The 13,611-nt window shown below is 36.3% G+C and overlaps 1 protein-coding gene across 12 annotated transcripts in view; it reads right to left on the reverse strand.

Moving 5' to 3' along the window:
* The window catches only part of LOC143283716 (la-related protein 1B-like), a 67,380-nt gene that overhangs the window by 38,393 nt on the left and 15,376 nt on the right, over window positions 1-13,611 (reverse strand). For 2 of the 12 annotated variants that reach the window (XM_076589972.1, XM_076589981.1), the window contains 4 exons: window positions 12,502-12,546; window positions 9,659-9,676; window positions 3,208-3,448; window positions 2,543-2,722 (listed from right to left, as the gene is read on the reverse strand). In XM_076589972.1, coding sequence (XP_076446087.1) covers window positions 2,543-2,722; window positions 3,208-3,448; window positions 9,659-9,676; window positions 12,502-12,546 — 484 coding nt within the window. The remainder of the gene's footprint in view (window positions 1-2,542; window positions 2,723-3,207; window positions 3,449-9,658; window positions 9,677-12,501; window positions 12,547-13,611) is intronic. The other 10 variants (XM_076589978.1, XM_076589983.1, XM_076589977.1 and 7 more) reach the window with 8 other exon arrangements.

A 13,611-nucleotide genomic window follows, 5' to 3' on the forward strand; every position in this document is an offset into this window, starting at 1 on the left:
CGATTATAAAAAAAATTCCCCCACCAATTGTTTCCCAATGCAGAACTAACTGTGTCATATATAAGACACTCGTCCATGATAACTTGTAAAATCTTAACATCCTGACAAAATCTCTCAATTTTGTTTATCGTTAACAGATCAAAACATACTTCTTTTCTCTGGAACTGTAGTTTTCCCTCAGTGTACCTCTTGCTTTTTATTTGGGAGAGAGTGGGACATGAAAAAAAAAAGTGTTCTGTATCGGATTTTTTTTTTTTTTTTTTTTTGAGATTTCAAAGGCAGTTGTCCCCATATGACAACTGTGTTGTATATCATTATGGTGTCAAAGTCATCTATGAAACCTTCCAAAGAACCGACTTAAAATCTTCCACATTTTTTGTATACCGTCAATACATTAACCTGCTCAGATATATTCCTCATACATAATATTTTCTTTGGAATTCCCTTTTTATATCCCATCAGACTCATTAAATCAGTCTGTATTTATGCCTTCACAGAAGTCAGGCATCTGTGTTACATCATCTGGGATATGTATTAATGAAGAATTAGCTGTCTTCTAATGGTGGGGGACATGCTGTAATGGCATGGGACATGGTGGTGGTGAGTCTGTATAAGTAAAAATGCAACACACTACTGTCTATTAATTACTTCACTACCTTTATCAGTTCTTGGTAGTGCATTGTTTGATTTATTTAACATTTCCACCAAAGGACAATCTTATTTTGTACACCAGCTTAAAATAAGCCCGCAGAAAAAACACAAAAACACATAGAAAAAAAACCCAAACAAATATTGCTTCCCTGACATAAGTAGCTAACTTGCTCAAAGTGGTAATGTAAATTTTGGATCAGCATTTTCTGTATCAGATTTCTTTTGCTGAAAGAAATGCATATATATATGAATATTTCTTTTAACCAATCACCCCCCCAATGATAACTGTGTCAAATATCAAGAGTCTGACAAACTCACAAAGTCACCCATGACACCTTGTAAAATTTCAAAAACCTGACAAAATCTTTCAGTTCTGTTCACCGTCAACACATAAACCTATTCAGAGGAATTCTTCATACACAGTATCTTCTTTGGAACTGTAATTAGCACAAACTTCTCAAAGATATTTCCTCACACATGCCATTTTCTTTGGAACTGTGATTCTCCCTCTGTGTTATCTCATCAGACTCATTAAATCAGTCTGTATTTATGCCTTCACAGAAATCAGGCATCAATGTTACATCATTTGAGATACACTGTTACAGAGAATCAGCTGTTGTTGGTTTATTTATGTTGTACCGCCCCCCTCCCCAACCACAACCACCAAACACCCCCCTGCCCTTCAGATATGTGTGGGAGAGGAAGGAGTCAGTTATGTGTGGGAGAGGAAGAAGCAGAAAAGAAGCTTGATGACTTGGGTCAGCAGAACCATCAATATGTTTATAAATTAACTGACTGTCCAAAGAATACTTCATGGCCTCTACCAACTTTTAAACAAATCATTCAATGAAATTACCTGGTAACGCTAACAAAAAGCACAAAGTATTTTGCTTTTTGAGATGTTCTATTCACACAATTCTGAGAAGGCGTCAAGCATGTTCAAGTGTATTCACAATCGTAAGCTTAAGCATATGCATTCCTGAGTATTTCCAACAGATCTAAGAAAACAAAACAATTCACACACATATATTTTTTTTCATATTGAAAAGTTCAATCAAAGAATCAGCATAGCATCATTTACACAGTATCAGACCCAAACTACTGACAAATACAAAGCAAAAAACAAAACAAAAAAAAGCCAAACAAAAACAACAGCAACAAAGAAATAATGAGTACCTTTTTTTAATTTCTTATTGCCAGTGATGCATGATTTCCTTATACAAACTAAAATGCATCTGGACCACTTTGTTCATTCGATCCCATCAGACTCATTAAATCAGTCAATAGTTTTGCCCTCACAGAGATCAGGCAACTTGTTTTCACATCACTTGGGATCACATACTTTCTTCATACAGGGACTCAAGCACTGGGAAGCCTTCATCAACCACAGCGAGAACAAGAAGCATGCACTTCAGGGGCATTCAAAGGCAATCCATTTCTTTTTCCACTTCCCGAACCAGGCATGAAATGTCACATTGCACAGTGTCATTCTCCACTCCCTTCTCTCTCCTCCAAACCTGCCACCCCCTTTCCACCACCACTCCACAAGATCCATGCATACCTACTGAAAAAAAAAAAAGAGGTAACCATATTCATTGTCTTTTAATAACACAGAAGAAACAGGGGCAAGGGTTGGTGGAGCGTGGGATGGATGCTGAAAATGAGTTACGACAATAACGACTCCCATAAGCCATTCCACAACAGAAACAAAAATCTGCTCGACATAATTCCACCACACTAATCCCCTCCACAACACACTATCCCTATCGCAGAGACATGCACATCACTCTCCTCAAACATGCATCCTGCTCACAGTAACATATGCAGAACCCTAAAACGCCAAAGAGACACTGGAAAGCCCAACACATTCATTTTCCAGAAAGCACACTACCTTTTCGGTTACCTTGAGCTCTGGTTTCAGCCTGTTCTCTCATGTAACGTTCCCCTGCACGACGAGGATCCCTTCGATGTGGGGGAGGTGAGTGCCGTCTGCCTGCACTGTGACTGCGACGTCCACGGGGAGCCTTGGGGGGATGTTCAATGTGCAATGGCTTCCAAACCTGTTTTGCTCCTGCAAATGTCATAAATAATACATTCAAAATATTGTAAAATGATACCTGTAAAAACCTAAAGTCATGATGCTCAAAGTGTGTGTTTCATGCGAATCATTTCATTTACTGAAAAGAAAAAGTGTGGTTCATGTGTGCACGTGTATGCATGCATTCCCTGTTCTCAGAAATATCATTTTCACAATTAGTGCTTGTGGACACAGATTCTTTGTAGTCCTCTCTGGAAAAATGATTACATTTGCAATCTCTTTATCCCATCCATCCCTTTTCTGTATTATAAAACATCTCAACAAAGCCTTAATCCCCATTAATGGAAGATGGCATTATAGGAGCACCTTGCTGTTCAGCTTCTGAATGCCTGTCACAAAGAACTACAAGTACCATCAATGTTAAAGAAACTTCCAGACATCACACTGGAACTTAGTTTTCTGTGCTTTGAAATATAGTTGAATACTCATCTCTTGGACAAGTTCAAACCAGAACCAACCTTTTTTAGCCTTAGGCGTCTGCCTATTTTCCTCATTATTTGTGTTTTCTTTGTTCTCCTTTGCGGAGTCGTCGCCACCCGAGTCGCTCTGAGAGGTTCCAGCCATAGCAGACTGGGCATTGGCTGTGTTCTGGGTGCCTCCAACTTCAGGGCTGGCTGGAACATCATGCTGAGGGGCGTTCTTCCCACCTGCAGCCTGCACCGACTTGATCCCAGCCTTCTTGTTCGAGTTCTGGGTCTGCTGGGAAAATGGCACCAGCCCAAAAACAACGATCTTGTCAAAACAACACCTAAAAAACACAACCTCTGCATAAAGCCTATGATATTCATCATTGTTCTGAGGGTGCTGAAAAAATGGCACAATCTTGTGGGGGAAAAAATTCTTAATGTAAAAAAACAAGAACTCAGGCTTCAAGCCAACACTATTTATCATTATACTTAAAAATAATGTCAAAAGATAAAAAAACCTAAAAAAACAAAAACAAAACAAAAACAAAAAAACAACAACAAACAAACCAAAAAAACACAAGAACTCTGTATAAAGTCAACACCATTTATCATCATAAATGTATTTCAAAACAACAATCTTGTCAAAACAACACATAAAAAATAAGAACTCTTAAATAAAATTAAAAAATTAAAAAAAGAAGAAAGAAAAAGCAAAAGTTCAATGCCATCACTACTTATACAGGAGAAGATTTTACATTTTCAGCTTATCTACTAACACAACATACACACTCGAAAGGCTGTATTTTGGTTATATCTCAAAAGAGGCAAGCAAAAAGAAACTGATGAAACATGAATACAGAAAAGTGAAGGACTGATTTTCGAAGTCTAGAATTCTGTCATACTGCGTGTATGTGTGGATGCTATGTGTTTATCACTATGTTTATTTTTCGTGTGAGATATAAACTACTGAACTGCTATGTATGCATGCATGGGTGCATGACAGTGTGTGTGTGTGTGTGTATGCTGGTGAACACAAGCATCCAACAAATGTCCATATATGTACGTCATCGTACATACAGGACTACCTACATATCACAATATACCTGTAGTCAGATTCCTCATTTTAGCCCCCTCTCACTTCCCAAACCCACACATACACAAGTGCACTCACAAAGGAGATATCAATTTTAACATTTTACAGAATCCTTCAAAAAGGATGGAAACTTCTTCTCTCTTTCTTTTCACTCACTGAGTCATTCTTTTGACAGGCAAATCAAAGAAAATTCACAAAAAATTTCAGGTGATCTCTTACATATGTCATGTAGTTAAAAGACAAAAACCACAACAACAACAAAAATACCACAGAAGTAATCTTTGTTGTTAAGTTGTGCATTTTATTAAATAAATGAATAAATCAATGCAACGAAAACTAACAACATGAACATATTTGATCTTGTACTGCTCCTTGCAAAGTTACAAATTTATGAATGCAGATTCAATAAATCCATGCCAAGTTTACCAGGATGAACTTAAAAAAAAAATATATATATATAATGGAAAGATAAATGCACTGTCTAAAACTGAGATTTAATGATTTTGAAAGAAAGTGGATCAATTATTCTTTGCAAAGTGAATGACCTTAAAAATAGACTGAAATGTTTTTGTGCATTTGACTCGTACCTCGGCTTATGAATCAAAGTGTTACAAAATACCCTATACTTTTCTTATCTTCTCTAATAAATAATGTACTGCTTTTTGTTTGTTATTGATTTATTTCTTTTTTCAGTGTGCTTCTTTTTTTTCTACATATCTTCATAAACACATCGAATAATTTCTGTACTGTTTTTAACAGCAAAATTCAAAACAGTGATTTCACTTTTCAGCCATTCCTTCAAACACACACACCCAAAAAATATACATATATCTTAAGCATAAATGTCACTTCATGTCATCTTCATTCTCTGTATTCTGTTGCTTTTAGCATATATATATATATATATATATAAAAATAAAAAAAAAAAAGTAACTATAGCTTCCTGCTGGCCAACAAAAAAACAGCAATCAGTGGTGACACGGCACTTCAAACAATCAAAGCCAGATGCACAGGTTACGTCACAACCGCCTATCCCTCTCTCAATTCAGTCACTGTATCATCTGTGATGGTAACGCTGACTGTCAGTCAGTGACTGTCAAAGTGTATCCTGCTTTCCTGGTCATCAAAATTGTCACTTGCCATTCAGAAAAGGAGGGTACAGTCATGGCCTTTCTTGCCAAGCATAACCATCTACTTGCCTTGGGCAGGCAGAGCTTACACCCAATCCTTGCCCTTCTTTATTTTCTTTTTCATTTTGATCTCAAGTGTTAATTCAATACAAACAAATTAAAGTTTTACTTTGGTTTTTACTTTATTTATCTTTTGTTCGTTGGGTGTGTGCGGAGAAGATGGTCATGATGTGATATGAAGAAGTTTCCATGACACTTTTTTTCCTCCTTTTTAGTAGACTCTTTGAACATGGTATCCATCAGTGAAGAACAAAGCCTGATTTCATCCAAAATCATTAAAAGTGTGACAATGACAAAACTAGTTATCTTAAAAAAAATAATAATAATAAAATAATAATTATAAAAAAACTGCAATATTGACAACCACGAGTATACTTTTTGTAGCAATTCAAAATGTGTCATTGTATACAGGCTTATACTATCAAAGATGACCCTTCTCATCCCCTCCTCTGGCTTCTGGGATCTTTTGTTTCCATGACAATGAACAAACGCACAGAAATGGGAAACCACAGAGGAGAAATTCTGGGACATCAAAGCTTCATCGTCCTTTCAGAAATGTATTTCCAAATATTTTGCCTATCTTTACTTTGCACACATGCAAAGCACATGTGCACATGTCTGCATGCGAGCTTGCTTGCACTGCCTATCTTTACTTTGCACACATGCAAAGCACATGTGCTTACGTCTGCATGCAAGCTTACATGCACACACGTGCATGCACAAACATGCATAAGAAATCGCAAGAACAATGGACACTGCGACCGTTTTCAGTGTGCAAAAACAAATATAATACAATGTGCTGGCTGGGGCAGTATCATGCAACCAATACTGCTTAAAACTGTACAATAGAAACCATGTACACAGAAGCTGGCACACTGTTTTATGACAAGTTCTATTCCTGTTCAGAAGACGGAAAAGGCCACAGGCCTGCATATCACTCTTACTAGATAGGAGACCAACCAACAAATTTCCAGGCAGCAAATTCAAACATCCTGTTAATATTGGCTATCCAAATTTATGGAGCCTGATCACCATGTAATCCCAACCACACACAGCTATGCCTGGTACAATCACAATTCTCCCTGCTCTTTGAGCCCTCTGCCAAGTTTGTGTGTTACTTAATTACAGAGCCCTCTTTAACAAAGCATGTGACTAAGTACTCTGGAAATAATGTTAAATTTTGTTGTCAATAATCAGGTTCAGACTTTATGATGTGCAAGTTTCTCTGGCACTGTTTGAAGTTACTGAAACCCCACTCACTGGATACTCAAAAGACACAAGGGTAAAAGAGACAGAAAAAGACAGGCATGAGACAGAGAAAGAAAGCAAGCCCATTTCTGTTCTAATCACTATCTTTCCCTTTACCACAAGACCATTGTGTCAATGAGTTGTGTAACCCTGGGCCTGAGTGGCAAGTGCTTAGAAGAGGTCACCAATGTGACATGGATAATCAACACTTTCAGATGATAGCAGACAAAGCCAGCTCATATCAGCCTCCCCCCTTGACCAAAATATTAAGCATGGGTGGGCCCCTGGGATCACCACAACCATTTCATATTGGATAAACAGTAAAGAATGTGGTTGGACAAAACATGCTGGGCATGTGAGCTCACACTGAGACAACCCTTTTACATAAAAAATATATTACACAAAATATGTGAACGCTTTTAAACCATTCAATATCTCACATAGAAGAATGGAACATTACCAAGTGATTCAAGTGGTGTACCTGAGAACAGTGTGAATGCACAAGGTCTTTTCTTAAATAAAAAAATTAAAACCCCGCTGGATTCACTGGTACACAATATAAACTGTTCTTTCATTTCACAAAGATCTGCTGCATATTCTTTCATTTTCTTTTTCTAAACAGATACTGTCACTCCCCATTCCACTAGCATTCAAACAGATGCATATGTCCCTTTCCCTTGATGCAAGGGGTAGAAGAGAGAAGCAGTTAAAAAGATATTTCAGTCATGAAAAAATAGCCCTCTGATTTATGTTTAATGCATGAAAGTTATTATTCCAGAACCAAATTATTTTGCCAGAGTACAATGCATACAATTTGTTCATTGAGATCAAATACTGCTTTTTGTCAGAATAACTCACTTAGTAATATGTTTTTGTACGGTGGTCAAATTTTGTGTCATTGAAGTTATTAAAATAATGAGATGCCAGAGTATAAAAGTCTAAATGCAAAAGACCAAATAAGAAAAAAAAAAAAACTCAAGTAAAAAAAAAAAAAAAAAAAAATCCAGGAGCTTATGGATATTATTCAAACAGATATGAATAGAATAAATAATTCAAAATACACACATACAATGTCTATAGAAAACAGTGCTAATCTGTACCTGACAAACTATTATCTGTTTCCAAACTGACCAATCTGTGTTTCTTTCTTTTCTATCAAATGACCATCTTAAACTATAAGTGTCCATTTTTCAACAATAGCCTCATTTCGTAACTTATCCAAAATAACAAATTCAGCTAAGTTTGACAATTTCTGAAGAGTGAATACATTGTTTTCTGGTTGTTTTGGGAGGTGGGGTGTGTGTGTGGGGGGGGGGAATTAAATAGCACACACACAAATTCATGGAGCACCTTTCATGATGACCATATTTAGAATTTTTGTCTTCTGCTTATGTCATCAATATCTTGGACTAGAAATGTACACCAGAGAAGCGTAGGTGGATATTTGTCTCAATCTCTCTTTTGATATATATATATATATTTTTTTTTAATCTAGATTCACCAAGATGAAGTAAACAAGATCTACTTCCAGTTTAAATTTATTCTTTATTTTTTAGTATCTGCTATATTTCCTCCAACTAACTAAAACCCTTAAGCTCCTCATTTAAAATAACAATAATAATGATACTAACAATAATAACTGAGAAAAGGGAAGAGAAACAGAGACAAACAGTGGCAAGACTCAGCTGATTATTACATTATCACTAACATCAGTATTATTAACTGCTCTGGCAGCTATGGGTAGAAGCCAGCTATGGGCACACTAAAAACTGACACACTTCTGATGAGGCTCAAACCCACATCCACACAGTCCTCATCCATAACACTAACCCCTTCACCACAATGACTGGTTTTTACTAATTTTAGTGGCATTTCTATGACCTAAGATCTGAAGGATTATTTTAACATTTTGACACTAATATTAGAGCTGTTAACTTTTTCTTTAATTATAATTTAACAGGCACTGGGGGGACAGAGCAAGGCAGAAAGCTAAAGCACAATCACATTAATTTCACTAAAGAAACAACAACTAACAAATCATGTCTTATTTGGGTGTTGTTTTGGTGGGTTTTTTTGTTTTTGTTTTTTAAACATTTTCTAATCTTGCCACCCAAATTATATTTTACATCCACTCTTCCTTTAGTTTTTGTTTCACTGTCTGCTAAGTAACTGAATCCTGAATGATGTTATTAAAGAAATTCTGTTTTATTTAATCAAATTCATATAAATAATAATTTCCCTGGTAGGTATTCCTTTGAGAGGAAATGATACAAATCAACCCTGAAATTTTTAACAAACAATTTACAAAATAAACTGAATTTCATGCACTGATTGGGTGACATTTGGTACAACAGTACAGTCTTACAGGCAATTTTAACCACAAATATACTTGTTCTCATGAAAACTGTTAAATGAGCCCACATACATTATTTCATTACTATTCACATTCATGTAAGTAACTTGATTCAGGAACATTTCTTGATATTTGATTTTTGGGATATCTGTAATGTTGCTCTTCTTCTTCTTTTTCTTTGTTCGTGGGCTGCAACTCCCATGTTCACTCGTATGTACACGAGTGGGCTTTTGTGTGTTATGACCGTTCTAAACCCACCGATGTTCTTCAAATACCACTCTTGACATGACCAATCGCTGAATATCAACTAAACTATATGTTTTATTCGTTCAATCCCCTTCCCAACCATTACAAAATATGATGTAATACATGTTGATCCGTTTACATGGGAGGCAGCACAGAGGTAAGAATAGTTTGTTTGTTTTTTATTAAAAAAAAGAAAAAGAAAATGAAACAAAGAAAAACGAACACCCAAACCAAGTGTGTTAATCATGACACAAAAGGAAGAATGTTTCATCAACCAGTACTGGTGAACAAACATGGCAAGTTAACACACCAGAAACCCCAATAAACGAACACTAAACAAACTCCAAAACACACCCTTCCATCCCAGTTTACCTGGCTTTCATTTGCTCCCTGAAATCAAGTATGAACACACTTCAGCTTCAAGCATTGAAACACAAAACCGCCACGCCCTATGAATATTTTCCAGTTCTGTTCAAACAATAAAAACATATATGCACACTCTCTCCCACAGATACTGACCTTCACGCAATGTAGCAGGGAAATATCACATCCAAAATGTTTAGCTTCTTTGTTACAAATGTTGATCTTCATGAGATGTGTCAAGGAAATATATTCTGAAACATTTACTGATTTAGCTTTTCCTCCCCTTCAACTGACAATATCATCTTCAGCGTTTACATATTACTGTGTATGCAAAATGACAGCTGTGAAGCCATGGAATTAAGAACTGATCTATTCCAAAATAGATTGCAGCCAAATGGAGTCTATATAATCTATTCTATAATATTCAGGAAAATGTGAAATGCACTGCCCCCCACTTGAAGTTGAACTTCAATGTGATGAAAACATCCTACAACCTTCCAATCTATCCCCTCTATCCACACTTTTTTAAGTGACATATTTTTGTTTACTTACTTCAAAAGTTATTTCTTAATTAAATTAACTAATGTCACACACACACACACACACTCTCTCTGTCTTCCCTGTTCACATAGCTTTCAATATCAATGTATACAACAGTACTATATTCATTTAAAGATTTTGTTTTGTTGTTGCAGGTTAAAAGTTAAAAGTCGTGATTTTATCTGTCCTCTCACTTCGAAGCATTACAATCAGAACAATCAGGACTTCGACAAGAAGGAAACTGAGCTGTTTGGTTTCCTCCACTGCAAGACAGCCAGGAAAATATGATCCAGTGGTGACAACAGAATATATGCCACTAAACAATAATAAATATGAAATTATTCAATCATGTTATTTATGTGTTTTTGTACTTACATCTTCTCTCCGTCTCTTCCATTCATTATCCTTTTTTTTTCTTCCTCTCTCCCTCATACAATCGATCGCTTCTTTACATGCACACACACTGATTTGATTCTTTGAGACAGAGAGATAGAGAAGGAATAAAGACAAAACACAAACTACTGAAACAAATATACAGCCCAATGGCATGTTCTTACTTGAATGTTCAATGACACAAACATCTTATGCCGGCGTTCTATTCTTTATCTCCAGATCTGTACAAGTCAACCTCTGCTGCCTTGTAAAGCAACATGATCCCAAATAGCAAAATAACCAAATCATCACTACCTGTAGTTCATGGGGTTTTTTTGTTTTGTTTTTTTCTACAAAGACAAGTGCACACTGGGCACACCTTGTGCACAGTTTTTAACCTAAAATGGGAGATGGACATTTGCTGGATTACAAGGTAATTTACAATAATGAGCACATTTACAACACATCAACAGGTGACACAATCCCTCTACATCAACTTATTCTTACAAACTCAGAAAAACAACAACTACCCAGTAACTTTCTTACCTTAAGAGCACCCCAGATAATTAAGAACAGAAAGAGGTTTGCATCCAAATATAATAATTCCAAGACTATGGTATACATATGTTGAGAGGACATAGGGTCAAAGAATGGAGAAAGTAACAAACCCAATAACAAACATGAACACACTACAAAAAAAATAATAAATAAAATAAAATAAAATAAATAAAATTAAAAAAACAACAGGGGGTGTGGGGGGCAGTAGAAAAATACTTTTTCTCAGAATGTTTTGAAACAGTATCAATCCTTTCAATTATATGGAAAACTGAAATACATGTATACATGCTGCAGATGCCACATGATGACAGTAGTTCAAATTCTATCACATAGATATTCAACTTGCACAGCTACAGTAACAGTAGTTGGAATGCTACCACATGTATTCAACTTGCCGTTACAGTAGTTGGAATGCTATCACATGTATCCAACTTGCACGACAACAGTTGAAATAATATCACATGTATTCAACTTGCACAGCGACAGAAGTTAAAAATGCTATCACATGTGAACAATTTGCAGCACACTTAACTGAATGAAACCACAGGGGGTAGTGAGGGCATATGTGAATGAGTGTGTAAGTGGGAGGGGAGAGGGGAGGGAGGAGGGAGGTTGAAGGTTTCTATTTTCTTGCCTCTACCCCGACTGCCTCTCTCAGACTTCAGCAAATTTTTTTGGTTGGCACAGAACACTGTTGCAGAGATCTTTGTGTTGTGTGCCTCAAGCAAATTTTCTGTTCAATGGGGATAAGCACTTACCACCTACTGTTAAATGTATGAGCTATTTTATCAGTGCAAATCCCAATGCAGTAATGTTCATACCATTTTAATCACCAACAGAATACTGATCAGAAAAGAAAAATCACAAAACTATCGAACAGAGCGTTAAGTTTCCCTTTCCATAGCTTTTCCCAGAACTGCCCCACCCTTGCCTTAAGAAGAGAGAAAGAAAAAAAGTTTTTAATCATTCTACTTCTGCTTTTCCCTTTATATGGATAACAATTACAAAACACTCATTTGGGGTCATGAACTGAAGTGATCTCACTGTGTGTGGAGCTGATCAACAGTCGCAGCTTCAGACTAATCCTTAAACCATAAACAAGGTAAGCAAGAAACTAAAACTGTTAAACAGTCAGAAAGTAAGCCTAACACACACACACAAAATGATATGGAATAGGAGAATACAAGACACAGACATGCTTATCACTAACCAGTGATACACACACAAACAAGTATGCACATGCATACATATCAAAGTAAAAACAAATACATTAAAAAAAAAAAAAATTTTAAATCATAAACAGCCTTTCATCATTTTCTTCAAGTTAAACACACAATCACATTCATATTCTAAGACTATGAACAAGTACAACTTCTACTTACATCAGTTACCTCTGATAAGGCAGGCCAATTCTCATCCAGTGCCTTCTGAAATAAATAAAACTGAATATTGCCACATTGAAAAACCTCAAGCGGTAAGCTCCTGTGTGTGTGAACATGCATGCATGTGTGTGTGTGTGAGTGCACATGCATATCATAATCATAATGACCACCTCAAACTGCAACCCAACCCCAGATAATGACTGTGTATCAACTCATTAGAAGTTACTGCACAAAAACCACCACCATCCCCCAAAATGTATAATTTCCACATCTCAACATATCCAACTCAATGGATAATAATTTAATAACAAATATTTCAGGTCATAACACTAGAAAATGATGCAGGCTATCAAGGAATGACCGATCTCAGCACAAATGAACCTGATTAATGATCCAAGTCCAGACATCTCACAACGAAATGGACAGGTCAGTATCATGTGTCCACCATTAATGAGTGCGCTAGTGTGTCATTTCAAATTCTTTTCTCCTTTTTCATTCATCGGCTAAAACTCCCACATTCACTCATAGTCACATGTACACTTGGGTTTTTATGTGTATGACCAGTTTTACCCCACAAACTCATGGATAATAAAGCCATATGCCATTCTGGCAAGAATTTCAGCCAAATAAAACCCAAATTTTATGAGTACTGGAACTTTTTGGAGGTTGTGGTGGTGTTGCTGTTTTGTTTGTTTCTTTTTCTTAATTTGTTTACAGAATTACGGAAGAGTTCAAACCACAGATTAAAAATCTGCTCTGCATACCATCTGTGAGAGACACTACACAAATTATCAATTCAGACAGACTTGTTCACACATAAAGAATTGAAAACTTGTTTACATCTGCTACTGTGCTAGTTACAAATAATATCCACTTTGAACCTGCAACCAATATTACTGCTTAGACCAAGTTAGAGTTAGACTCAAAACTATTCAAAAACACTTTTTAACCCTTTCACCGCCAGTCAATTTAGAGTGCAAAATTCCCTTGTGCTACAAACACAGAAAGTATGGTGTCTAATAATAGCTGGGGATTCCCCTTGCGATGTGTAGAAAATATGGCATGTCCTACCACAGAACATTGAGCAGTAGGTTCATGGATAACAGACCC

The sequence above is a fragment of the Babylonia areolata genome, chromosome 7, assembly GCF_041734735.1.
Source record: "Babylonia areolata isolate BAREFJ2019XMU chromosome 7, ASM4173473v1, whole genome shotgun sequence".
In the NCBI taxonomy this organism is placed as follows: domain Eukaryota; kingdom Metazoa; phylum Mollusca; class Gastropoda; order Neogastropoda; family Buccinidae; genus Babylonia; species Babylonia areolata.